This window comes from Dermacentor andersoni, chromosome 4 (genome assembly GCF_023375885.2).
Source record: "Dermacentor andersoni chromosome 4, qqDerAnde1_hic_scaffold, whole genome shotgun sequence".
NCBI classification, from domain to species: domain Eukaryota; kingdom Metazoa; phylum Arthropoda; class Arachnida; order Ixodida; family Ixodidae; genus Dermacentor; species Dermacentor andersoni.
In genome coordinates, this window is record NC_092817.1 from 88661181 (window position 1) to 88687691 (window position 26511).

Here is a 26511-nt window from a genome sequence, read left to right on the forward strand (position 1 = left end):
GAGATTACCACAGCGTGGCGCGGAATGGTCGTTTCGCGCTCGTTGGCTGAATTCGGGCCCGTTTTACTGCCAGAAGTTTTACAGGGTTACTATACCGAATTCTCTCTGCTTTCTCGACGCATTTTATTTGTCATAATAAATAACAGAAAAACCTTCATTCGAAGTTGTCGAATTTTGCCCTGCCAGCAGGAGTTGCTTCAGGAAGGTGAGTTCATTGCCACCAGTAGCATTTTACTTGTGCCCAACTATGGGGAAAGCTAAATGGTAGGCTTTTACACAGTTGAACTAATTTAACGCTTGTTTTTCTCCAGTGTAGCTTGATGTGATGGTATTTACCTTCTATAAGCTCACAACAGGTATTTATGAAGTGACGTCAGCGTTTCTAATTTACGCTACGAGATTCCCCAGATTGATAGTGCCCGTTTCAATGTTACCCCTATGTCAGCACCTTGATTAGCAGCCCCGCAGAGAGCAGTTTTGGATTCTGTGCCCCCATCACGCGGCAGTATGCACGTACATAAACGGCACGTCTAAAATAATTTGGAAGTAGTTTCCTGTGGTTGGTCTTTTCTTTGCACCTTCTCTGCACATACTTCTCCAATGCTATGGACTCAGCAAATCCTGGAAGAACAAACCCTTTAACCTACGTGGATTCTGGCCTACATTTACTGGGACAAGCAGCGTGATCGTCTCAACCCAATTCATCGAACAACAGCATGCGGGCAGTATGAACTTTTGGAAAAATCCGGTCACCACAGTGTCCATTCAGGAAACAATAATGGTTTTATCGCACATGCTTCAGCTGTCGAATAATAATGAAATGCAAAAGGGCGTACTTTTTTTCATAGTTTGAGTGCAGAAGTCTAGTGAAGATACAACAACCATCCCTGGCGTTACCGTCTCCTTACGTGTGTCATGAGTGGTTTCCGGATTCCACTGAACTAAACCGTTAGGATCTTGAACTAACCTGAACCAAAGAACGCTATATTGAAACGAAAGCTTTCTTTTTCGTCTATTACTGTCTATTCGAAAGGGGGCCATGCTAGTTTCGCGAAATAATACCCGCATATTCGAGCTGTTTCTGCAGGAAGATTGGTGTTTCTTCGATTCTTACTCTTCGTTATAGAGCCATTGTGGCGCGCTGCAAACTTCTGAAAGATATTGCTCCCTCCACAAACACTCCGGAAACATTCGCCCCTATACGTTCCTGATTGATTTGTTGCTCTTAGCGGGCGCCTTGTTTCATCCTAAGATGTATACGGTGCACCAATATGCGACATTTACGTGCACGAACAGCAGCTCACCGGAAACTTCCTTCCACTGAACGAAGTAGCCGAGTATGTCACTGTTCCCATTGAAAGGCGTGTTCCAGCGCAGTGAGATGCGTCGACTGGTAGCTTCCGCGACTCGAATGTCATCAGGTGGGTCAGGTGTCTCTGCAAACGCAAATTCATATTGAAAACGAGAATAACATACAATTCCGCAAGCTTCAATCTCTGTGTAGGACAAAATCGAGGCACAAAACAATGATTGGTCCCCTAAAGACGCTGGCTCAAGTTCTTGTTTTATCAATAATACGGACACCCAAGCCACGCTGAAGCCGTCGTCAAGCTATCCCGGGTTTCACGGCGCACGCGTGACCCACCCGCCGGGTGTTGCGGGTCACGCGATTAGCAGCGGTTGCGCAGGCGAGCAGTCGAGCCTAGGAAGCTAGTGCTCGCCCTGTGCTGGAAATCACGTGATCTGCGAAGTTTCGGAGGGGCAACACAATGAAATGGTATAAAGAGAGCGCCAGTACGGAACGTTCGCTTTGGGACAAGCACTCGTAGTCCCCGCTGCCGGAGCTCCTTATGATGTCAGCGTGATGACCGCGAGCATTCGTGGTTACTCGAGCGAGCCGTGTTCATTTGTGCTTCTGGCCGCAAAACACCACGCGTGTTTAGTTAGCAAGGCGAATGCTCACTGCGGTTTATGCTGCCTGTGAAAGTACAAGCCTTATACTCTGTGTAACATACGAATGCCTGCCTATCGCTGTCAATGCTTCTTCCTTCGGCAGAGCATGCGACGTATTAATGCTATGCTTAAGAGAGCATACAGAGCCAACCACACTTGCATAGATTGCGCAAACTATGCGCACGGCAGAGAAGGAAGCTAATTTTGAAAGCGGCACTGTTTTTTTGATGAACGGTGCTGCTCTGCCTGAAAGCATCCAAAGCCTGTTATCGCAGGACCTATATTATGGAAGAGCGTTCGCTCATTTGTTTGCAGCCCGGGTGCCCGTAACCAATCACGGGGACCGCTATGACAATGGCACAATCACAGAGCTAATGACCAATGGCGGAGTGCACTTACAGAATCTTTGTGAATAAGTGTCTAATTTTGCTCGTTATCGATCGCTTTCATGGTGCCAATTTTGCCGGGTGGGTTGTTAACTTGTCCGGTCGGGTATTAACATCTATTTGGGCCTGTTTCATCTCAGAGAGTAGCCGCTTAATAATATATTTCTCTTAACCACGCATTTCCTGTGGTTAGGTTTCTCCGTGGCTGTGACTTCTACAGCCATTTTCGTATCCTTCGATGGGAAGCACATCCAAGTTTAATGTTACCAGAAACACAGCAATGTAAAGCATTAGGCTGATGGTTATCTATGACCTGAAGATCACAACTGACAAGCGGACGAGGACGAAGTGTGGACGGCAGATCTTTTGTCCATTTTTCCTTATTATACCTCGACCGTTTGTGTGCTGAATTTCTTTGGCTCCGTTAAAAGCATTGCTTAGCGCAAGGTACAGTAATGATTGACTAGGGGCGAGCAGTTTTTGAACCTTTCCTCGGAGTCTACGTCAACTTGAGCTGTCTCTTTAAATACGTGCGTTTCTTATTCGGACATGTTGGCTTTAGAAATGTTCTTTCAGAAAAGGGAAGGAATCAGGAAATTCACAGTCACCTTTAACCTAGCTGCGGCGTCTAGTAGGGCTTGTTTTCGAAAGTATCCGTGTTTTATCGCTAATTTTATCTAGTAAGCCTTGTAACTTTGTTGCTGTCATGCCAATTAGACTTCGTTCGAGTGTGGGTATTGCCTCTAAATCACCGCAAGTTTAACAAGTCTTCGTTTCCTTTGGTTTGCAGCGTGAGAATAATGCTTTCAAGACGCGTGTGTAGGAATTACGTTGTCCAGCACTCGTCCATGTAAGGCCATGAAAAGTCCGAGCTTTGCTGTGTTTTGGAATCACAGCCAGTTTGCAGTATTCCGAGGTGCCACACGGCAGCCACGGGAGCAAGTTCTCAACGCGCCTCTTCAATGCTGCGTAAAGCCATAAGATACAAGGAAATCTAGTGCGTTTTCTTTCTTCGATAAATACAAAGTGCGTTAATCTTTCGTAACTGACCACGCTTGAGCAAGGCATCGGTGAAAGCCGAAGTCGCACAACCGTGGACATAGTTATGCAGCGTTACGTATACAAGAGAGCTTCGACAGAACGGCAAAAGTTAGTTCGTAAGTCTCGCCGTTACCAAAAATAAAGCACCGAGGTCTCCCAGTGCCGGAACACCTTTCTGCAAGATACGCACGCTATACGTTTCTCGTTCGAAGATGCAACAATTGTGGGGCTTGGCTCGCTCAACGAGTTCACCGCAGTTGGATCAGCTACGCCTCGCAGGCTAGATGTTTTTGTGCTGTACAAATATTGCTTATTTCATGGAAGCCCCTCAATTCGGCTGTTTTGAGTGAATGTGTACAGTCTCAATTAACTGAACACGTTCCAAGCAACCAGCCCATTTGGTGCTGTCATAGCAAGACGCAATATCTCGCAGTTTCTCATCGTTAACAATTGCTGCCTGATACTAAGTGCACACGGTGTTTTATTGTCTTTGACTTCACGGAAACGCCGTGGGCCGGAAAAATACCTCCTTATGCCGAAGGGAGCTCACTGCTATATGTGAAAAAGAAAAAAGTTCACGACCATTCCGTCTTACCGGTACTAACATATTGGTCACCAGGGTCACCGCTGGAGAAATCAGCGCTGCTATCGCTATTATCTAAAAATGGCATCATGTGACTTGCGTTCGCGCCTTTGCCGCAGCCAACGTAGCTCGCTGGCCGGGCAATGGAAGCCTTGATTGTAAGGTTGTAGAAGGCATGTTTTATTGTTAAGGCAGCAATTTATGCTTTTGCCCCCTTTTATAGCATGGTTTACAACTCGGTGCCATAGTGCCGGGCGTATTCGACCAAGCCCGGTGTGTTTCTGACGCGTACCCCAAAATGATTAGGCAGCGAGGTGCTTGGCTGATAATGTCACTGAAAAAATAATACGGTAATAGTAAGAGTCGAGCAAGTTATGCACAAAAATTCGCAGAGTCAAAATACTCTGCGAATTGATGCATGCGACTTGCGTGCGCGCACACGGTGGAAGCGCGGATTGAGGAGACGGAAATATACGTGGTTTGAGTTGACGTATTATAATAGACGAGGGATAAATCATCGTCCTCCGATAATGCTGATGAAAGTGGCAAGCTGCATTCCCCGCGACGAATGCTGTGAGCACTGCTGATTTTGCTTCAAAAATGCGTATAGCTACTTTTAACAAATATGTTACGAACTGAATAAAAAATGTGAAAGCGTCAAATTGCTCGGTCGCTAAAAGCCTTTGCTTTCCTGCACGCGAGACTGCGTTGTTAACACTAAGTTGTTTTACAGCAACTCGATCCACCCATATAAAACTTAAAAATGCAAGCGATCGGAATAACAAAAAATTGCTAGGCGTAACGTTAGGAGACAGGAAGACAGAAGTGAAGGGTAGAGAGGAAATGGGGGTAGCAATATATTCTATTTGACATTAAGAGCAGAAAATAGAGGCGGGAAGGTCATGTAATCTGTAGGGCGCATAAGCGGTGGTCTGCTACACTTCCAGAGTGGGTGCCAAGAAAAAGGAAGCGGCCGTCGCTGACTGCAGATAATCGATGTGATATGATGAAATACGAAAATTGGCTGGAATAAGATGGCCTTAGCTGGCGCAAGACACTTGTAATTGGAGATCGCTGGGGAGGCCTTCGTCCTCTGGTAGACATAGAGATGATGATGATGATGATGATGATGATGATGATGATGATGATGATGATGATGACGATGATGCCGAAAGTGGCAACTAGCAACGTAAGCCTGTATCGCTTGGAAATGTGTAGAATGAGTCGCTCATTGTCGTGAATGCTTCGGTGTCAGTGTTTCTTCGCTTCTTATGATATGACTAATAAAAATCGGGCCCCTAGGTTAACCCCCTTTCTTCTCGTTTTCTACGTCCTTCCAGTATCATCGTATTCGCAGCCGAGTTTTTACCACTGCACTAGTTATAATACATTAACTAAAGCTTTCGGAGGGTGTCTAGAGTTCCTTTTTATTTATTTTGTAATGTGCTAACTACATTTCCATGCAAAATATGGGTCAGATTTATGTACCCGTGGGGGCTGGTTCGGCGTTGCGCTGCTAAGCATGGCGTCGCAGGATCAAATTCCAACTGCGGCGGCCGCATTTCGATGGGGGCAAAATGCAAAAACGGCCGTGTCCCGCGCATTGGGGATAGGTTAGAGATCCCCAAGTGGTCCAAATTAATACGGAGTCTCCCACTACGGTATGCCTCACAATCAGGTCCTGATTTTGACCCGTAGAACCCCAGAATTTAATTTTAAAGGGCAACTATGTATTCTTGCACTTGGTAAATACTGCAGATCTTGCGTCTGCACAGTCTTTTTACTATTAAATGGCGTTCTTTCTCGGACCAGCAGACAGATGTACATACACAAGTCCTTAAGATTCCAATTACAGCTTCATTGAGCTGCATCAATGGACAGAACTCATTCTGTGAAAGGGCCTCATAGTTCAAATATTCTCTCTCGTCACGCACAGAATCCACAAGGCTTATGTGGACTGGGATTCACTTGTGTATATGTACTTGTGCCTAAATAAACATGGTTCATACCTATTGAAAAATCCTATCCACCTTGTACCGTAATCATGTTTGTTCCCGTGTCGTTATCTAGGGACAAACAGGGTTATGGTACCGGGCATATAGTATTTTCCAATAGGAATATAATGTTGCATTCTCTTCTGTTCTAATATAAGGTAAATGCGGTCGACGACGGAAGTGAATTATGTACATGGACGAGATTACAAAGTTTGCAGGCATATATGATCGTGTCGGCAGAACAGCACATATTAGAGTTCACTGGGACAGCTATTCGCGTTGCAATGGGCTGATGGTTATGGTGGTAATGTCAATGTTGATGAAAATAACGATGATGATTACAATCGTTGACGTTTATGTTTCCTCGTAACATCAAGCTTTGTAGCCAACTGAACGTGAAAAAGAGTATAGACGCGGCTTAATAAGGTAATGTAGCAAAAATCGCGTATTCGTTGAAGTGCAAGGCATATGCTCTCATGTTGTTGAATCCGGGGTTCAAGAAAAAAAAAAGCTACAAAGAACGGTTGTGTCAGTGATAGAAGAAGAAAAGAAAACTGAACACAGGAGAAATTAGTGGCTAAAGAACTGAACACAGGAAGATATGGCAAGCGACTACGAAAAATTTTTTCCAATAGTAGACACTGTCAGGCCCAGCAAAGCAAAAAACAAATAATAATAAAAATTTAGAGACGGAAAGAAGGAAAACATGCAGAAAAGAAATAAATAAGCAATGAATGAAAGAGGCGGAGCAGTATAAGATGTCCGCCAGCCGTTGTTTACTTTTGACCTTATGCGGCTCGTTCGTGAAGGTCGCGTCAAGCGTCCATCCACTCACTCTCTCTCGTTTGTTTTGGCTTCGCGCATTCGTTTTAGAGTGTCTCTTACTTTCGTTCTTCCTAGGCTCTTTTAGAGCCATGTGAAGGCAGTTTTCAAGCACCATTGGAATTTTTTTCTCTTCTTGCCGCAGGCGTTTCGAAACGCAGGGAGAAAGCCCGAAAAAAAAATTAAAATTCAATAAGCTGGAAAGCGGGCGTAACTGTAAACCAAGAATAAAAAAAAGAGAGAGAGAGAGCGTGAGTGCGCCAGGCGACATAAATTTGCGGGGACGCCGTCCAAATCCCCTCCCGAAGGCAGAGGGCGGCATCGCATTTCTGGCAGGCAAGCGAGCAGCAACGAGCAGCAGAGGCGGCGCCGTGCCTGAGCGATGGTGCAGGCATGAAGAGAAGGCGTGCAATGGGCCGTGAAATAATTTCTTGGAAAATAGCAGCGGCTGCTGTGAGCGCGCGCACGCAACGAGCGCCGTCCGCTAGTTGATTCTCTTTGTACGCTCTGTCCGTGTCAGTGCTTCGTTTCCTCATTTTCCTATCTGCTTTGGTGCCCGCAACAATTTTGCTCTCGTTTTCTTATCTCTCTCTCTCTCTTTATAACTCGTCGCTGGAGATAGCGTGGGGACAGAACGCGCGGTAACTGGGGCGGAGGACAGCGAGAAAGATCGATGTTGAGGAAAGATGTTACGTTGTTTTGTTCCTTCGAATGGTGTGCGCAGCGGTTCGTTATTTTCTCCGTTGCCGAGTTGCGTTGGCTCGCTCGATATATTTGCCCTGGAGTGTCGCGCGGAAAGCAAGCATCTTGCGTGGGCCACGCTGAAATATCAGAGGCGCGGCTTCTTTGATGCATCGCTTTCGGCGAAACGTTCTTTTTTTTTTTTTTTGATTAGAATGAAAACAAAAACAAAGAAAGTCACGGAGAGTGATGTTGCGAACTTGAGGCGGCCGATAACGCTTAAACGCGGGCTCGATTTTACTGCTGTGAACGAGGAAGAGATGGTCAGGAGGAGGGCGTGTTCGAGCGAGTTAAGCTCGAAAACATAGTTAATCAAGACCAGATCGAAATCAAGGTACTACGGCTGAGCTAAGCGCGTCGATGAAATGGAGAGCGAGCACACTACGCGAGGACGAAGGTTTTGAACAGGGATCGAGAAGCCTAGCAGACAAGGTGCAGCGAGAATTCATAATTACGCAAGCTTACAACGAAGCGTAAACCAATCATGATGAGGGGCAGAACAACGGAGAACTCTCTGATAACGCTTTAACTTTGTCAGTCGAATCGACGACGAAGCTTCGCCAAGCGTGTCCGGGCTCCCTTTATTTTTTTTCATTTCAGCGTCAGAAAATTTCTGATGACTGCCACTTTTATTCTCCGTGCGAAGAACATCCAGATTGAGGTAGTCCGGTTTCCTATTACGAGGGGCTATTTTCTAGTCCCTTGACATTAGCCGTATGCTAACCAGATCCTACAGAGCGTTGTATGAATGGTTAAGTGATAACCGCCTCGGATGGAGAGCGAGAAGAAATTATCAATAAATTGTACAGCGAAAGCACGGAGCACAAACGAAGGAATGTCGAGAACGCTTTGGATGAGTGAAGAAAAAATATTCAGCTAAATCTTTTGATGGAACGAGACAGCTAATGTGCAAAAAACAGAATTTTGTCAAGCCTCCTTTTACTAGTGGACATCACAGGGCTAAATGGCACTGAGAGTTATTACGGCAATGGTGCTGTTTCTATACGGGCAATGATGCCACTTCTGATTTCCATGTAATTACACATTCTATATTCAAAGCTGTTCTTCGTGTCTTTGTCAAAATTTAACATTTCTCAGGAGCTTCTGAGCAGTTACATTGTGCTTTACTTAACCCCAAGGACGTCGTGCTTTTCTCAGCGTTTAATCCTTTTTTGTTTGCATATGAAAGCGCTCACCTTGTACGAGTAATTTGATGTTGGTTTCATCCTTTCCGAACTTGTTTGTGGTAAGGCAGGTATACAGGCCAGAGTCACTTCTTTCGGTGGCAGCAAAGAGAAGCGATGAAGTCAGACCATCCGGGGTTGGTGTGTCATCCTGGGTGAAACTGTAAGACCAAGGGCAATACGTCATTTTTTGTGCACAGTAACAGGCATGGAAACTGAATTTTACTCATAAAGGACGGAGATCACGCTTTACTCTCTTTTCCAGCAAAGGAAACGTGAAAATCTCACCGACTGTACACTTAAGATTTAGCAGCAATTTAAGATGCAGTCCTCACGTACCGAGAAGCTGGCGAATAGGACACGTGGTGCGACGATATTCATTTCCTTTTTTTTTTTTTTTATTTGATGGGCTAGAATCGTAACACACAAGAGTAGGTGTGGAAGAGATGTCCACAAATGATAGACGCACATAACTTCTCATTTTGTCGCTAATTTGTCCTTGGTAAAATTTCAGGTAGCGATAGCACAACTGACGCAAGAATTTTCTGTTTCTTGGACTGGTGCCAGGAGGGTCACAGTGAGAACTGAATGGAATGTGCGCGACAAGGCGCGTCACTGGCTCCGAGTTTCCCGCTGGCGAGGGGTTGGGTTGTTAAGAACTCGGTAGCGTGGCAGTTGTGGCACTACAGCAAGTGCAAAGCAGCGTTGTAACATCCACCCGGGCCTTTCTCGACTTCATGTGAGCTTGTTGGAATAACTACTTTCCTAGAAGCATCGTAAGTGTTTGCGAGCTCGCTCCTGTGAAGTGTTTTGAAGACCGCAGGCCACAATACTTTCTATTCGAGAAAATGATTAAATCGGCACACACTGTGATGTTGTGTGTGGCAACCGCTTGTCCGAAAAAGGAAAGACTTAAAAATAAATTCTTTTGGCGTCAACTTATGGAGCGTCGCACAAGCGCAACCATATGACTCCTGCCGGGGAGAAATTAATTACACTAATTTTATGACTCACAAGAGCGGGCAGCACGCCGGACGCACGGGAAGCTAATAACTCCTAATCGCCCTTCTGTAACCGGGGCTGCGAGAACGGTTGCAATGACACTCCTTAATCAGCCTTTCGCTATTACGCAGAGTAGCCCGTAAACACGCGGCCAGCTCGCGCTTGCTCGCGCGGGACGCCCCCGGCGTCCGTAATTAACGGTCGGCGCTCGCCACCGCTTCCCCCATGCCTGCGCATCACCGCTCGTTCCCGTTGCGGGCACCAGCATCGCCGCCTCTTCGGCGTCGTCAGGCGCCGCGGACGTGGTGGTCCTGGAGTTTGGGATGCGGGCGGCCATTCTGGGAGCGTCTCCGCTAGCCGAGGTGCTGACCGGCGGCAACGATTATCTTCAGAGCTCGGCGCGGAAGGCTCGGCGATCTCGAGAGCGAGCCAACGCGCCCTAATTACGGCGGTGAGCTGCGCGCAATGGGCGATGCGAAACGAGCGGGCCTCAGTCGTGGCTGCAATGGGAAGACTCAATGTCGAGCGCGTGAGAGAGAGAGAGACAGGAAACGAAACAGGGCCGGCTGCACGTGTAGCACTCACGAGAGAGAGCCTTTCGTGACGAGGCATTATTCTGAATATTTATTTATTTATTCTTTATTTCTTGCTGAGCGCTAAATGGGGGGTTCGATTCCTGGCCTAGTTAGTGGCGTTGAAAGGACAGCTTTGATTGTAGTCGCAGACTATTGTGCTAGCCCGGAGCCATCACTTCTTCAAATAGAGGTTTCATTAATTCACTAATTCATTAATACGGACATGTGTTCAATATTATCGAGATAATTTGATGCGCTTACTCACGTTCGTTGTTGTTTTTGTCTTTTTCGCCATCTTGCATGTGTGAGTGGTAGCACATTTTAATTAATTCTTTTTTTCATATTGGCACATAAGTGAAATGGGGCAGCAGTATAGGCCCACTGCTTCCGAATTTTCCAGATGGGTTCCATTTAACGCTATGCGACCTACCTAACCGGCCGCCGTGGCCGATTTCCCAACGAAGAACAATGCAAAAAAAAGAAGAAGAAAGAAAGAAAACAAAAGCGCTCATGTATTTAGATATAACTACACGTTCAAAAATACGAGGTGCTCGGAATTAACAGCTAGGAGCCCAACGTACGGCGTCGAAGATAGATCGTGCGCTGCCTTGACACGGTATTGATTTCATATTGAGTTGAAGATGCTTTTTTTTGTCTGTGTGCTACCCGCAGCGTAAAAAAATTGGTTGGCGAACCTGCCTTCATATGAACTGAGGTGAGTCGAGACTGACCTTACTCTCATTGGGCGCTACGATGGCTCTTTCTGTATCACCGTATTATTTACGCGATAAAAAGCAGTCTAGTACGCATAGCTTAAGAAAGGTGTTTAATAGACTAAGAACTTTGTGACGCTAACTTAGGTGTGATAAAGCAAGGCGATAACAAAGGAAGCCATTATTGCGTTGGTAAAACGCCTTCGTTGCGCTAAGCACAGTCGCTTGTATAGCCGTACAGGTATATTGCCAAGAGGAGAGTTGTTGTTACAATGTTTTCCATGTTATGCGCAATGTCCGTGCGTAATACTTCGGTGTAATATTGTAGGCGTGCCTAATATCTTTACGCGTCTTGTAACTATAACGGTCTCGACCAAATGGTATAGCCAGGTTTGATCGACATAACATTATTATGCTGTGACCGAAAGCTGTCGCATTGTAAACTGAGAAAATGAGAAGAAATGCTTGTTCATTAATAGATGACAGCGCAAAAGGAGAGTTTTGCCTGCCGTTGGATTATACACGCTAAACTTGAGTCCCTGATCACTTAAATGGCTTGCACGTGAACGGAATACAGAAGCTTTGAGGCGTGTGCGATTATCAGATAGTGCGCGCATTATGCAGCACATTGTGTGAAGGAGCCACGAAACTAAATTGATGTGCGAACAGGAAATAACTCATCAGTACGCCTGTTACTGGTAATGCGTGAAAGTGCGACGTGCAATTGCTATGTAGCCAATTTCTGAGCATGGAGCAGTCCCAAGTGTACACTGTGGAATCTCAATTAGGCTGTGCGTACAAATTCGGTGAATATGAAAATGGAACAACGCATTGGAGCGGTTTGGGAATTGTTCGCGCTTAAATGTGTTGGCAGGACAGGCCCAAATAAATACAACGTACAACTATATTGGCAAAGATAGAAAAAAGAAATATTTAAGAGAACTAAAAGAACTGGCGATGGGAAAATTATTTGTGTACTCCAAACGCCGAAAAAAAAAGTAAGAATTAAGAAATCCTTACGTTCTAACCATTTTTACGGTACTAATAAAGCTCGTAATTATTAAGGAAAACACGCTAGCAGCGCTTCCTTAAAGCACACCATTTTTGTGTTGTATATCAAGCCCAACGTCCGCACTTTGGGATCAGTGATTGGGTTTTCTTACAAAAAACTAAGAAATCGTAAATGTATCTGACGGCATTGAGCAATTTAAGCCCTCTTGTATACGCTGCGCCGTATTACCATAGAAGAAGCGAATTTCATCTGGGAAGGCGCTGCTTCTGTAAGGTGACAACGCAATTCACGAGCCTGTGTGGACTTCTGGGATATTTGGTTAAGACGTTTCGAAAGTGCAAAACCAGAAATTCTTTAAGTGAGCTAGAATAGCGACGAAGATATTAGTCCTATGGAGAACTCAAATGGTGATCTCATGATTACGAGAAGTGTCCAGCTTTTCGTTCCTTAATATCAATTACCAGGTCCGATGCGCCTATTTGGTAACCTGCGAACAACAGCGGACACCGACAACTGAAATAAGACTTCAGAAGAAAACAAATGACGTTTTGGTTCCCGTACTGGAAGCTTATTCGGAACCTTGTTCACAACCTTGTTCACCAAGGTTGCGAACAAGGCTTCCGTACGGGAGTCGAAACGTCATTTGTTTTTGTCTTTTATTTATCTGGTCTATGTATGCTATTCCTTGACATGATCATCCCAGACTAGACGAACTTTCGTCAAGCTCTCGATTTTATTCGGTACCTTCACCCGCATACTAAACTGCAGTGAAGTTGCCCAAATATGCGAGGATTAGCATGTTGGATATATATTGACGCGGAAACTTTAAGTATATTGCTGCTAAGTCCATCTATATCTTCGCAAAGGGCTCGTATAGCATAAAATTTCAAAGGAATAAAGAAAGCAATAACATGTGGGAAACGAACATTGTGTAGTGACAGCAAGATGCGACACAAAAAGTAGAGAGGGTAGGAATGGATAGGAAGAAATAGGAAACAGAAATTCCGTATCAGTCGGAGATGACGGATGCCTGCAACGGCGTAGGTCCACCTTGCCAGTGACTGAGATTGATGTTTTCTACTGAGCACGCCAACCGGTGCACTACGATCCGCTAGGCCCCCATTGAGCAACATTCGCCTAGCAAAGCAAGGAACCTAAGGCCCTGATCGCGTCATAAATATCACAATTTAATTTTGCTGTACCTAACCGGGTGCTATTAGTGTCCACACTGACGTGAGCTGCTGCTCTAGGACTGCTTCGATCGTCTGCAAGAATCAAGTGGCAACTTCCGAACACTCGGCGAGCACTGCCACTCTATACCCTTGGGCGCACAGCAAAGCAAGTAGTCGACGGCCACCACATCATGCTGTGGTGTCACACAACATGCTGTGAAACCCTGAAAATTTGATTCCTGTTCCGCAACGGACTCGATGGATGGATGGAAAAACTTTATTGACAGTCCTGAGATACGCGCTTATCGCGCAGCGGGCCGCTCCCACGTTGGGACGGGCAGGCCGAACCTGGCCGCCGCATCGTGAGCTCTCTGGACGGCCTCGATGATCGGACAACTACTCAGCAACCAACACAAAACGGGGTCCGACTCGCAATGACATGGACGCCAGCCGGAACAAGTCGGCGATGCCGACAAAACGGGCGACAAACTGCGCTATGCGTTCTTTTACTGCGACAAGTGTATATGGAGCAGCCAACGGGAAAGGCTTGTCTTCTTCCCAGCTTCGCATCTGATGCCTCTCTTCCGTCTTCGGCTGCGGAAAGCGCTGTGAAAAGGCGGCCCTGCTGCGAAGATGTCGGCCGAGGCCAGAGGCTTCCTCGAACAGGCTCTTCGGCGGGGACGACTTTGACAATTATCGGCGCTAGAACAAGGGGTGCCGCTGAAGTCAGCGTTTCCACAAGCGGATTTGTCTTCCGTCAGGGTCACGGCGTGTTGTTGCTGTCCTTGCTCTCCAATCCGTGTTCTACCATTGTTAATAACTTTAAGCCTCCATGTTCCAGTGAACGCCCCTTTGGATCCTCAACATGTCAACCATTTCTGCAAATTGTTCAGTTTTGCCCCAGAGCGCAATTCACCGCAACTACCCCCAACACTATCTTCGATTCTCGCGGTCTCGCCATCGCAGCTAAATTTTAAAAAAGAAGTAAAAAAAAAAAAGGGCGAAGTCTCCAATCCCCGTCTGCGCTAACAGTTTCTCCTCCGAAGCTGCGGTATCCCGTTACGCAGTGCGGTAAGCGACGCACGGCCGTGGCCGCAAAGCGAGGCCTCTTAAAACACGCTAATGCGCAGCGAGCGCGCAGAGGCGGGGCTCCCTTGTGTTACGCAAATAACTACACACACTCGTACACACGCGGGTAGATAAAAAAAGCCGAGCCGGTATTGACTCGCCCTGATGGAGGACGACGGTGAGGGTGAGGCCACCGCACGGCGTTCGTTGAGTTCCTTCGTTGGCAGAACGCGCGCGCGCGTTTGTGCTTCCCGTGTAAAAGGAGCCATCGCTTTTTCTCCGGGCGTTTAATTAGCCGGCCGGTTTTCCGCTTAATGGGTCGATACCCAGCCCACCGTGCGCACCGCTGTGCGTGGCTCCTTCCCCTCCGCTCTCTCTCCTCGCGCGCCTGCCTGGGAGCCTCATCGCTTCGAAGCCGCCGATGTCGGTACTCGAGGGAGGCCTCCTCATCGCGCCGGTCTATTGCGCTTGAAAAGAATGGAGTACTACACGCTTTGCTTCAGTTTGTTATCTCCCTCGTTTACTTCGCTTCTTTTTCTTCTCTCTCTCTCTCTTTCTCTTTCGCGCTCGTATGCACCTTCTATAAGGAGTGTAGGGAGGGTTTGGTCCGTAACAAACTTTATTTCATTATTATTATCAATATTATTCCGCTTGTGGTATTTTGCGGGCGGCTTTTCCGTTGCTATCCCGTGCCATGGGGAGAAAAACATCCGCCAGTGACGCGCCAAATCTCTTGCGTCCACAGCCTGTCCTTTCGACGCCGACGCACCGCCGCGGCGCTATCGAGCGCTTCTTCCTATAGCCACCGCCTTTCACTAAACTACATCTCTACGAACCCTCCCTCCCTCCCCCCCTCTCCCCCATCTCTTCCCACTCCACTATCAACCCCCTTCCGCTCTCTGGCATGCGTGGAGCACGACTACCGTTGTTAGCGGCCGCAAGCTCTCGTATCGTCTCCCGAACTGAACGTCCTGCTGTCGAGACGTTTTCTTTCCCTCTATTCTCCGCCGACTTGCTGCTGTGGTTGGCTTTTATTTGGCGCTTTGGCGAGAGCACCGAGGCTGGCTACCGATGTTCATTCGCAAGTTAACTTTTGTCTCTTCAGGCGATAAAATATTTATGTTCTGAATTTCGTAGGCCACTGCTGTACATTTCTGTTTTGCTTCAGCGCTTAAGGCTGTCTACTTGTCCCCTTTCCGCTACACATAAGCCATAAACATAAAAACAACAGCTACAGAAAACGTTCAACATAACTTTCCTTTTGCTCCGAACGTTGCTTAAGTGAAAAATTTGCTTCTCTTTCTTCACAAGTTCGCAACATCTGTATGAGTGTTTATCTGAACTTTCCCGACGACTGACCACTACTGGCTGCTGACTGATGCTTATAATATACGTACAGAAGTTCTTGAACGCAATGCGCTTGTTTAAAAACTCACCCTCACTCAGCAGAGGTGAGACAAAATCAGACTCGTGATTTTGCACTATGCATATGAATGTTGTCGACAGGAGTCACTATATATAGGCAATAATACAAGTATCTCTGGCGTAGGTGCTTGTTCTTATTGGCATGATATAAGGAGATGTTGGCGAACAAATACGTTGGCTGTATATGTGGTATCTACTTTTATGGTATGAAACTTTTAAAGCTTACTAACCGCGTCGAGCCGAGTTTCGCCGTCGCCAGCAACTTGACCTTCATTTGACTACAACTACGCCGTAGCCTGGGCAACACATTACGTGACCCGCCGTGCCGAGCTCTGCCGCCGCCGCCGGCTTGGCGCAAGCGCTCTCCGCAGCTGCGTGGGCTGGGTTCCCGCCTGACCACGTGACTCGCCGCGCGCCTGGCTAAGAGGAGCGCCGCGCTCGCTTAGTCAGTGCGAGCTTGGCCATGGATTAGAACGAGGCCGAACCGTCTTCTCTGAGCCTTGCGCGGAAGCGGAAGGCTTTGAGCCGTCATTTGGTTCTTTATTTTATGCCGTCATCGCCAGGCGGCGTCTGACTACCCCGCGGATATCGCTCCGGCGAGCTGCTTCACTGGAGAGGGTCCGGAATGCAACAGGCGTCGCACCATTGAGATCAATGTAGCCACGGCGTTCGCGCCCTGTCCGTTTGGGCTTCGACGCTGCGCATGTTGGTGGCGTCTCTTTGCATGTCTAGTACTTGTGCTTTCCCTTTGGCACAACAGGCATCGCACCGTCGAACGATGCGTGTCTACCCAAGCCTAATCACAGTAGTGTCTAGCCACCGACTTAGGCACAGCCGTCGTACCTGGCTCAACGACGATTCTATACCTAAGTATAATAATTACAGCTAAATCAAACGTAGAGCAAGTGAAACCCAGACTTAACCAGGCTAAACCAAGCTTTAGCTTTGCTTATGAAGGGTTAGTTGAGCTATGCCGCTGCCATTTCTTCATTTGTATCGGCACCGAGTATGTCATTGTAGTGACAGTACCATCCTCGTCCTGATCGTCATATATTATCATCGTACTTTGGCTATTTTATGTGCATAGCCAGCTTATAAACCTAGCGACCTATCATCAGTCACAGGCTGCACATATTTGTTCAAAAACTCAGGGGAGTTTATCTAAAGTTCAAAACAAGAAAGTCGCAATAAACTAGGTTACAGCTAAAAGTTTAAGAGTAGTTTTTGCAGTCAAGTATAAATGGCTAAGCGCTCTCTAAAAATATCGCTGAAAAACTAGTCAAAAATGCTGATGAGTTCTGCTGATATGTTAGGTGTAACGGCCAAGAAAATAACTATGTTCTTCCTCTAACCCATTCGAAAAGCAAAATACATGGCGTTAGAAAAATTCAGCGTTTTAGTAACCTTTTTTTTTTCTCGTCCAGGTTTAATTCAAAGTGCTCTGGTGCTGTTGACAAGGTTTTTCTGAGCTGACATAGAGAGAGACAGAGGAAAGGGGAAAGGCATGGAGGTTAACCAGAGGGGAAAATCCGGTTTGCTACTCTACGCTGGGGAGAGAGGGGAGGGAGAAGTAAAGTGATAACAAATTAGAGATAAAGAAAGAAAGGAGCATAGATATACAATCGCAGTCGGTCACTGTCGCCGCATACTGCCACCGCACAGCACAGTAGCACTTGTAGCACTATAAACATCTGTTCGGCTACAGCCGCTTGTCCAATTCTGTTGCCTTTAAAAACTGCAACAGTGCCCTCGTCGCCCTCCGCTGCGATGGCTTGTGATGGCGGCATTTTAAAACAAGTTTCTCTGTTAGAGTTCTTCGGTCAAATCGCGCTAACGCGATTGCGAGCGATCGTCTCTGTAGATCGTAGCGAGGGCAGTCATAGAGAAGGTGTTGAGTCTCCTCGTTACCACAGTCATCACACGAGTCGTCGTCGGCCCTTCCGATGCAGAATGCAAAAGACTTGGTGAAGGCCACCCCTAGCCATATTCGACAAAGCAGGGTAGTTTCGCGACAGCAGAGTCCAGCTGGAATGCAAAGGCGTAGAGAGGAGCCTAGGTTGTGCAGCCGGTTGTTCTGAAAGCTTCCTGCGTTCCACAAGGGGAAAGTGATGTCACGGCTGAGCATTCGCAGTTTTCTAGCGGCATCTGTCCTTGATAATAGTATCGGCTCCTCTTCGTCGCCTTGAAGAGCCGACCGAGCAGCGTTATCGGCGTGCTCGTTTCCTATGACGCCGCAATGACTTCGAAGCCACTGAAATGTCACGTGGTGTCCTTTCTCAGTCAAGGTATGGATTAGTTCTCTAATCTCGAATACCAGTTGTTCATGTGGTCCACGCGGCAGGGCTGATAACAAAGACTGCAGTGCTGCCTTCGAGTCACTGACTATTGACCATCTTCGAGGTTGTTCTCGGCTGACGAGACGAAGCGCAGCGCGAAGAGCTGCAAGTTTCGCAGCCATCGGTGTCGTTGGGTCACATGTCTTGAAACTTATGGTGGTGCTTTTTTTTTTTTCTGGAAAAACCATGGCTCCGGAGAAATATTGGAGAGTTACCGATCCATCAGAACAAATATGTACGTAGTCGGCGTACCTCTCGTGCTAAAGGAGTACAGTTAGTTGTTTAAGAGCAGGTGATGACAGCTCAGATTTTTTTTCTGATTCCTGGTATGGTGAGGTGCACTGTAGGTCGAGCCAAACACCGTGGACGAATCGATGGCTTAGCTGCGGGGGTGAAGCCTGATGGAAGGTAGGAGTAATAATTCGAAATCGCAGTACAAAATGATGCCTGCGGCCTTTCTGACGGTAGTGTTGCCAGCTGGTGAGAACGGGCACGGGCAAAGTGCCTAATGTGCACTCTCAACACTTCTACCGCAATGTGTGTTTGTGTGGGTTGGTCCTGGGCGATCACAATAGTCGCTACTGTCGATGTACATTTTGGCAAACAAAGACAAGCCCTGAGAGCCCGAGCTTTAATAGCCTGTAGAGCACGAAGATTTGTCTGGCAAGTGTTGGTCAGTACGGCCAAACTGTATCTCAAGAATCCCAGAAAGGACCCTGTACAATTCCAACATTGCGTGCACTGACATAAATGCCTCAAGTTAAATTTGGTGTCGACGATGTGCGTAGAGTACCAGAGAAAATAAAGCAGACGGGAGCCTGTTGCGCCAATGATGTTCCGGCAGCGATTCTTGAAAACTTGTCTGGGATTCTATGTTTTTATTTTTTAAGGTTATTTAAGGAATGCTTATTTGAAAGTCATTTACCCGGTTATTGAAAATTGGCACCGGTGGTAGCCATTCGTCAACGCGCAACAACGTCGAGAACTACAGACCTTTGTCGTAAACAAGTATCATAATCTAGATAATGGAAAACATCATTTACATTTCAATCATGTTGCAATTAGTTAAACGCAGTATATAAAGTTCCATCCAGCACGGTGTTCGTCAACGTCTTTTCGTGTTCCACTTAGTTGAATTTTTTTCACCATCTGGCCTCTGCAATGGACAAAACCAAAAAAATTGACTGCATATTTCTAAATTTCAAGAAAGCACTTGCTGTAATTCCAGAAGATCTCATCCGAAATGTTTGTATCTATAAATTTAATAACAGTGTCATCAATTGGATTACCGAATATCTTTCCTTTTTAGAAGGTTCGTGGACGATCGTGTAATTTATTGGGTCACAAATAACGAATTTGATATTATATCATTGCAGACTGGTTTAGACTTAATAAGAGCTTGGTACCATAAGTGAGAAATATGGCTGAAGCCTCAAAAAATGTGTACGAATCAACTCCTCAAGGAAACAGGCATTTCAGTCGTTTAGTTATAGTTTAAATAATATAACCTTAAAGAAGGATGACGAGTATAAATATCTGCGAATTTTAATGACCTCCGACTTAAGGTGGAATAGGCTCATTACGCGCATCAGGAATAAGGCAATGGATTTGATGGGTGTTTTACGCCGCAGTTTTAGTCAGTTACCACGACGCATTAAAACAAAAATTGTATTTCACTGATGTTCGCAGTTTACTTGAATACGGATACATCTGTTGGTATCCATAGACTGCCGATCTCACGGATAAGCTTGAAAAATTGCAAAATAAGGAGTGAGGTTTGTAGTTATGATATAAAGCTGGAAATCGATTGTGACAGAAAGTAAAATTAATATATCATAACAAACAATTATATACTGCCGACAAAGTTATAGGTTGAATTTTTTCAATAATGTTTCTTTTAAAATGAGAATTGATAGAGACAAGTCAATTAAGTCACCATGTTTTATCTCAAAAAGACGTGAGGATGCATTAAAAGCCCGCGAGTTTACTTTTAGGGGCGATGACGTCTTTCGATATTCTTTCTTTTTGTGCCATCCAGATGGAATGAAATGCTTCGTGGCCTGATATTGTTGTGTTAAAAGCAATGTTAATTCTTACCGTGCTTTATGTCTGTGATTGTGATGTCTGCTTTATGTTTGTATTTCTTCTTGATATGGCGGTAATGTCCGCTATAGGGCGAGGCATGCGTGCAAGCATGCGCATGCAAGTAAGTAAGTAAATTAAGTAAAGTTAATAAAGTAAGTAAAGTAAGTAAATGTAAGTAAGTAAGTAAGTAAGTAAGTAAACAAATAAATAAATAAACTCCTTCTGACTACGCAACAGGCTGCGACGGCTAACAACAGTGTTTCGACCGGCAGCTATGCTAAAGAACATTTTAACAAGCAAGAAAAAAAAGTTTTCAGGCTGCCAACTTTAGCAACGTTGTTTCCTGCATTCCTCCTCCTTTCTTCGCATCGGTCGAGTCTCGTCAGAGCTATCGATCTCCTCATCTATTACCAACATCGCGCTAACGGAATTTTTTGTTTGTTCCTCTCCTTCAAAGCACTCTTCCATGTTCTGTTCCAAACTTTTGCCCGCCAACGTCCCGTTATTTTTTTTTCTCTCTCTCTCTCCTACGCACAACAAAAGCACCGCGGCCAAAAAGCAAATCAGAAGCAAGAGACTCAAGAACGAAAATCAATACTCGCTGTCGCTAACAAGCTACAGCGTACTATACACAACTGAGCACACGTTCCTCATGAGAGTCTCGTCTGAGGAAAAAAAAGGAAGAAAGGGGGCTAGGGAATCAGGTTGGTTGGGAAAAGAAAGTAAAGGGGAGGGCCGCATTCGCTCTTGATTTCTCCCTTATGCACTGCGAGCTGCTCAGTGCACCGACCGCGTCGCGCGCACCACTGCGGAGAGGAGCGGAAGCCACCGGGGATTTATGTTCACATCGTTAAACTCCAAGGCCCCCCTGCGGCGCGCCGTACAAGCGGCAAAGACTGCTGGATCCGGCATACGGCGAAATATTGGCGCTCGCGCCTCACGTCTCAGCCTATGCCGGCGCTGCCACCGCCAGAAGCAGCAGCAGCAGCACTCCATGTACAACTACTACCTTAGAGGCGTGCTCTCTGAAACTGGTCGCGCTGCCCCCGCTGCCTGCGGTTTCGATTCGAACGGGTAATAATGGCCTCTCAGCGCGGTTTTCTTTCTCCCCGCCGCTGCCGCTCCTTCGATCAACGCGACGTGGGCCAGCTTTGCTTATCTTTTCTTTTCTTTTTTCTTCCATTATTGCTATTATATAGTCGACTTATTTTCGAGGACGTTCTTCGACGTTGTTTTTAGGTGAGAACTGACTTCGCGTCGGTTTCAGTTTCTTTTTGTGGTCAAGTTAGTTTAGTTGGCGGGCTGCTGATTCGATCGCCACGAAACGAGGTGCAATTTGGGAAACGCGCTTTTGTACGAATAAGTAGATAGGAGGTAAGCGCGTCGCTCTAGCAAGTGTTCGGGCTGACGCTCAGAAAGTATGAGAAAGAGAGAGAGAGAGAGAGAGATGAAGAGGAAAGGTACGGAGGTTAACGAGATATTAGTTTCCGGTTTGCTACCCTATACTGGGGTTGAGAGATAGGGGTTAGAAAGAGGACAGAAAAGAAAGAGTTAAAAAACGAAAAAAAAAGATGCACACACAGAGAAACACACACAAAGGGCGTTCCATTTAGATACGTTCACGAAGGCTGGCAGATCCCAAGAAGTGCAGCAGCGCTTGCACGGCTTTCTGCTGTGACGGTAGCTCCTGTCGATGGTGTAGAATTCCTTCTTCCGATAGAGTTCGGTCGTCCAGCTGGTTGAGTTCGTGGCGAAGGGATTCCCTCTGTGGACTGTATACTGCGGGCAGTCGCACAAAATATGGCCAATCGATTCTTCATGGCCGCAGTGGTTACAGTTTGCGGTGTTGGCCATCCCTCAGCGGAACGCGTAGCCTTTGGTAAAAACAACGCCCAACCACAGTCAATACAAAAGCGTGGCGTCTCCACTGCGAAGCTTTGATGGGACTCGAAGGCTTAATGTGGGATCAAGGGAGTATAGTCGGGAATTCCTGAAATGTGTCTCATTTCGTTGCGACGTGGCGCACGGGCAAGCAAGCAGGAGGAGCTTCCGTGCTGCGTCAGTTCTAGAAAGTGGTATTGGTGCGATGTGGTCCTCATTATGGGCTGAACGGCCAGCTTGATCGGCCTGTTCATTGCCGATAATACCGCAGTGACTAGGAAGCCATTTGAAAGTTATATTATGGTCTGTTTCACTTACATGGTGCGTCGTCTGTGTAATTTGAAATAATAGTTGTTCATGCGGTCCGCATCGTAAAAATGACAATAGAGACTGCATTGCCGCCTTTGAATAGCAGAAGATCGTCCACTTGCGTGGTGGTTCATCACCGATGGAATGAAGGGCAGTAAAGAACGCTGCGAGCTCTGCTGCCTTGGATTTCGTCGCGTGAGTCGTCTTAAATTGATGGTTGTAACTTCCGCTGGTATCACGATTGCCGCAGCAGAGCTGTTTGGCAGGACAAATCCATCAGTGTAGATATGTGTAGAGTCACGGTAGTTCTCGTAAAAAAGTAGTAATGTGAGCTGTTTAAGGGCTGCTCATGATAGATCAGCTTTTTTCCTGATGCCAGGTACTGTCAGGTTGATTTTTGGCTGAGCGAGCCACCATGGAGAAATCGAAGGTCTCGCAGCCGGAGTGAAACAAGCTGGCAATGATTCACTATGTGCGATTATCGTTTGGCTGAAAGATGTGCGTGGTCCGTCCGCTGGTAGAGAGGCTAGGTGGTGGCGAGGAGTCGTGACAAGATTACTTATATGGGTCCTCAGCACTTCAATTTCAATGTGGGTCTTTGCAAGGTGGTCTCTAGCGATTGCTGTAGTCGACACTGTTGATGCACTCTGAGGCAAGCCTAGACAGATCCGGAGCGCTTATGGCGGAACACTTTGTATATTGCGTAGGTTTATTTTGGCTGTGTTGGTTGTAGCTGGCAAGCTGTACCACAGAAAGCCGAGAAAAAGCATTCTGTAAAGGTGTAGCATAACGCTTGTCGACATTCCCCAAGTCTTTCCAGTGAAAAACTTGAACAGGTGGCAGATGTCTGTCAACCGTTTTCTCACGTATGACACGTGAGAGCTTCATGACAAGTCCCTGTCGATTATGACACCTCAAAACTTGTAAGATCGGACATATGGTATTATTTGGCCATTTATCATTACGCGGTTGTTTGTCATGGGTTTGCGCGTGAATGGCACTAGTGCGCATTTCTCGCAGGAAATTTCCGAGCCTCGATTACGGAGCTCCATAGCAGTTTGGGTGGCAGCTTTCTGAATTCTCGTTCGCAAATGTAGGTGTGTTACTGCAGACGTCCATATGCAGTTGTCATTCGCGTACATTGATTGCCTGACTCGGCACCTGCTCAAGGAGAGCAATTAGGCTTATATTAAATAACAGAGGGCTAAGTACACCACCTTGAGGAACGGCGCGCTAGCTATAATGTAAAGAAATATGGCCTTCCTCGAATCCCACAGAAAAGGATCGTATACAGAGATAGCTGCGTATCCATTGAAACATCCGACCACACATTCCTACCTCTTCGCGAGCAGAGAGGATGGCTTCATGCGCAACGTTGTCATACGCTCCTTTGATGTCGAGGAACAAAGAAGCGAAGAGACGCTTAAGGCATATTTCTCATGCTGAAAGTAGGTGACCAGGTCGACAACGTTATCGATCGATAATCGACCACGTCGAAAGCCCCGCCATGGCATCTGAGTAGGTGTTGTGGTACACTAAGTACGATTCCAGGCGTCCTAGGACCATTCTCTCCATCACTTTGCCCGCACAGCTTGCCAAAGCGATCGGGCGATATGATGAGAGTTTCAACGGCGACTTTCCAGGCTTCAGCAGTGGCACAAGGCGACTTGTCTTCCAGCTTATTGGTAGCGTGCTATCTCTTCAAGATTCATTGTACAGATCAAGGGGAACAACTCTCGCTCGCTCACCCAGGTGATACAGGGCTCGGTAGGGAATTCCATTAGTTCCTGGCGCTGATGTACGGCCACGCAAAGCTAATGATGCCATAAGTTGGTGGACTGAGAATGGCAGATCTATGCGGTGATCACGTGGTGGCGGACAGCTACTCTAAGGCGGTGGGATGTTGGGAGCTATAAGTTGGCTGAATAATCTGGCGCAGAACTCCTCTGCCACGTCAATCTCCGGTCTCTTTTGAGAGAGGGCTAGAGCCTTGAATGGGAACCGCTGTACAGGGGGTGTCCGGAGACCTCGCACCGTTCTCCATAGTTGCAATAAATGCTTGCGAGGATCTAGCGACTCACGGACGGCAATCCAACGTTGCGATTAGAGCTTGTCTAACCGGCGCTGGATCTCCTTTGTGTGCGTCTAGCGCTCGGTAAATCGTTCATTGCCTTCATGCTTCGGTACCTTCATTCAGCATGTCGTCGGATTGCTCGAAATCGTTCTAGTTTCACATCAAGTTCCGTCACTTTCGAAGAGCATGAGAGTATGCGTAATGTCTTGCATCGCGCTCTTGATTGCCTCTTCCAAGTCGAAAGATTGGTTGGCTTTGTAGTGTTCTTCCATGACAGACTGAAATTTAGTCCAATCCACTCTTTGGATCGTATCTCGTATTTTGAAAGGAAACAATCCTCTGATCTTGACGTGACGTGCGTGAGGATATGGTCGCTTCCGTGCGTCTCTATGCCCGCAAACTATCTAGCACGTCTGACAAGGCTTCGTGAGACAAAAGCCAAGTCAAAGCAGCTGCTGTATGTGGAGCCACATAGAAACGCAGGACTTCCAGCCTTCAACAACCAAAGTTCATTACTGGAGGCGAAAGGTACCAGAGCTCTGCCTCTCGCGTTGATCTTCGAACTTCGCCAGAGTGTATGATGGGCGTTGAAGTCTCCAACAATAAACCACGGATTGCGAGTTGAGGAAAGGATGTCTCGTAGTCTTTTGTGGCCAAATTAACTTGACGGAGATAGGTAGGCACCGTCAACAGTAAAGGTAAAATTCTTTTTCGTTACTGGTAGGCATGTATATTGATTATCGTCATTAGCGGATTAATGATCAAATTATACGATATAGACGAACGCACTGATTTCTTGGCGTCATCGTTGATAGAGACTTGTCTTGGAGCCCTCACATCTCGTACCTGACAAAGCGTTTGGCCGCCATTGTGGACCTTCTGGCGTTTGTCAGCTTGAAGTCCTGGGGCGCAACCGTACCGTCAATGTTGCAACTACATAAAGCACTGTTTTTGGGCTTCCTGCGGTACAGCTTACCTGTACTAGGAAATACGTGCACTACGAATAACCGCAAGGTCAACAGCGTGCAAGCCCAAGCACTCAGGACTTGTCTCGGTCTCCCCAAAACTACGTCATCGATTGCGACAGTGGCCATAGCCAGAGACGCTCCTTTGACAGTCTACATTGATACAGATGTCCTGAGAGCACACATCCGACACCTGACTCGGTTTCCCTCCCACCATCTTACTTGCTTGCCAGCAAAAAGGCCACTTTCAACTTTTGCCAAAACTATTGCAAGACATCAGTCCTACTTGCCGCCAGAATTTACGCCCGCTACACGATTATCAGATCCATTGTGGTGTCTGCACCGGCCGTAAGTGCAACTGACAATTCCAGGAATCAGAAAGAAAGCTGGAGCGCCATTGCAAGCTTTGAAACAAGGAACTTTAGAGCACATTCACAACGTGCACAGATTCCGGCAACATGTATACACAGATGGTTCAGTAAAACTCAACAGATCTGCTGCTGCAGCCATCATCCCGGCAAAATATGATGAAATCAAATTAAGAACTTCATGTGTGACCACATCGACGGGTGCAGAACTCGCGGCGCTTCGTGCTGCACTTGATTTTATTAAGCAGAAGCCACCGCAACAATGGACAGTCTTTAGTGACTCCAAGGCAACCCTTCAGTGCATACGAAACCCAATGAGCCACGGACCCAATGAACGACTGGCCCCAGAAATTCGGCACATATATCATCAAAGCCATGAGAAGGGACACAACATAATCTTTCAGTGGCTTCCAGGACATTGTAACATTAGCGGGAATGACCACGCCGACGAAGCCGCCCGATCTGCACATGAAAGTGGTCAACGAGTCTTTATTCCGCTTTCGCGAACAGATGCTGCGGCTGGGCTGCGATTGATGTCCCGTGATTGTACTTTGCCCCTGTGGGACTCAAATGTTTTCACCATGTGTCGGTTGCGTTCGCTGTCTCCGGACATACGGATGCACCTCCCGCCTGGGTTACCACGACGTGAACAGACCATGCTCTACCGTCTGTGGCTATAGGCGTTGCTTTTACGAATTCATATGATTTCCTCATTGAAATGGCCAACAGCCCCACGTGCGACACATGCAACATCGACGAGACGCTCGCACATATTATTTGTGTCTGCCCACGATATAGTGATGTGCAGAGTACTGGACCAGT

The 26511-nt window shown here is 46.8% G+C and overlaps 1 protein-coding gene across 1 annotated transcript in view; it reads right to left on the reverse strand.

Annotated features, from left to right (window-relative positions):
- Window positions 1–26511, reverse strand: part of LOC126536806 (cell adhesion molecule Dscam1-like) — a 494472-nt gene that overhangs the window by 88947 nt on the left and 379014 nt on the right. The window contains exons 14-15 of the mRNA XM_055074010.2: window positions 8717–8865; window positions 1305–1436 (exon numbers count right to left, since the gene is read on the reverse strand). Coding sequence (XP_054929985.1) covers window positions 1305–1436; window positions 8717–8865 — 281 coding nt within the window. The remainder of the gene's footprint in view (window positions 1–1304; window positions 1437–8716; window positions 8866–26511) is intronic.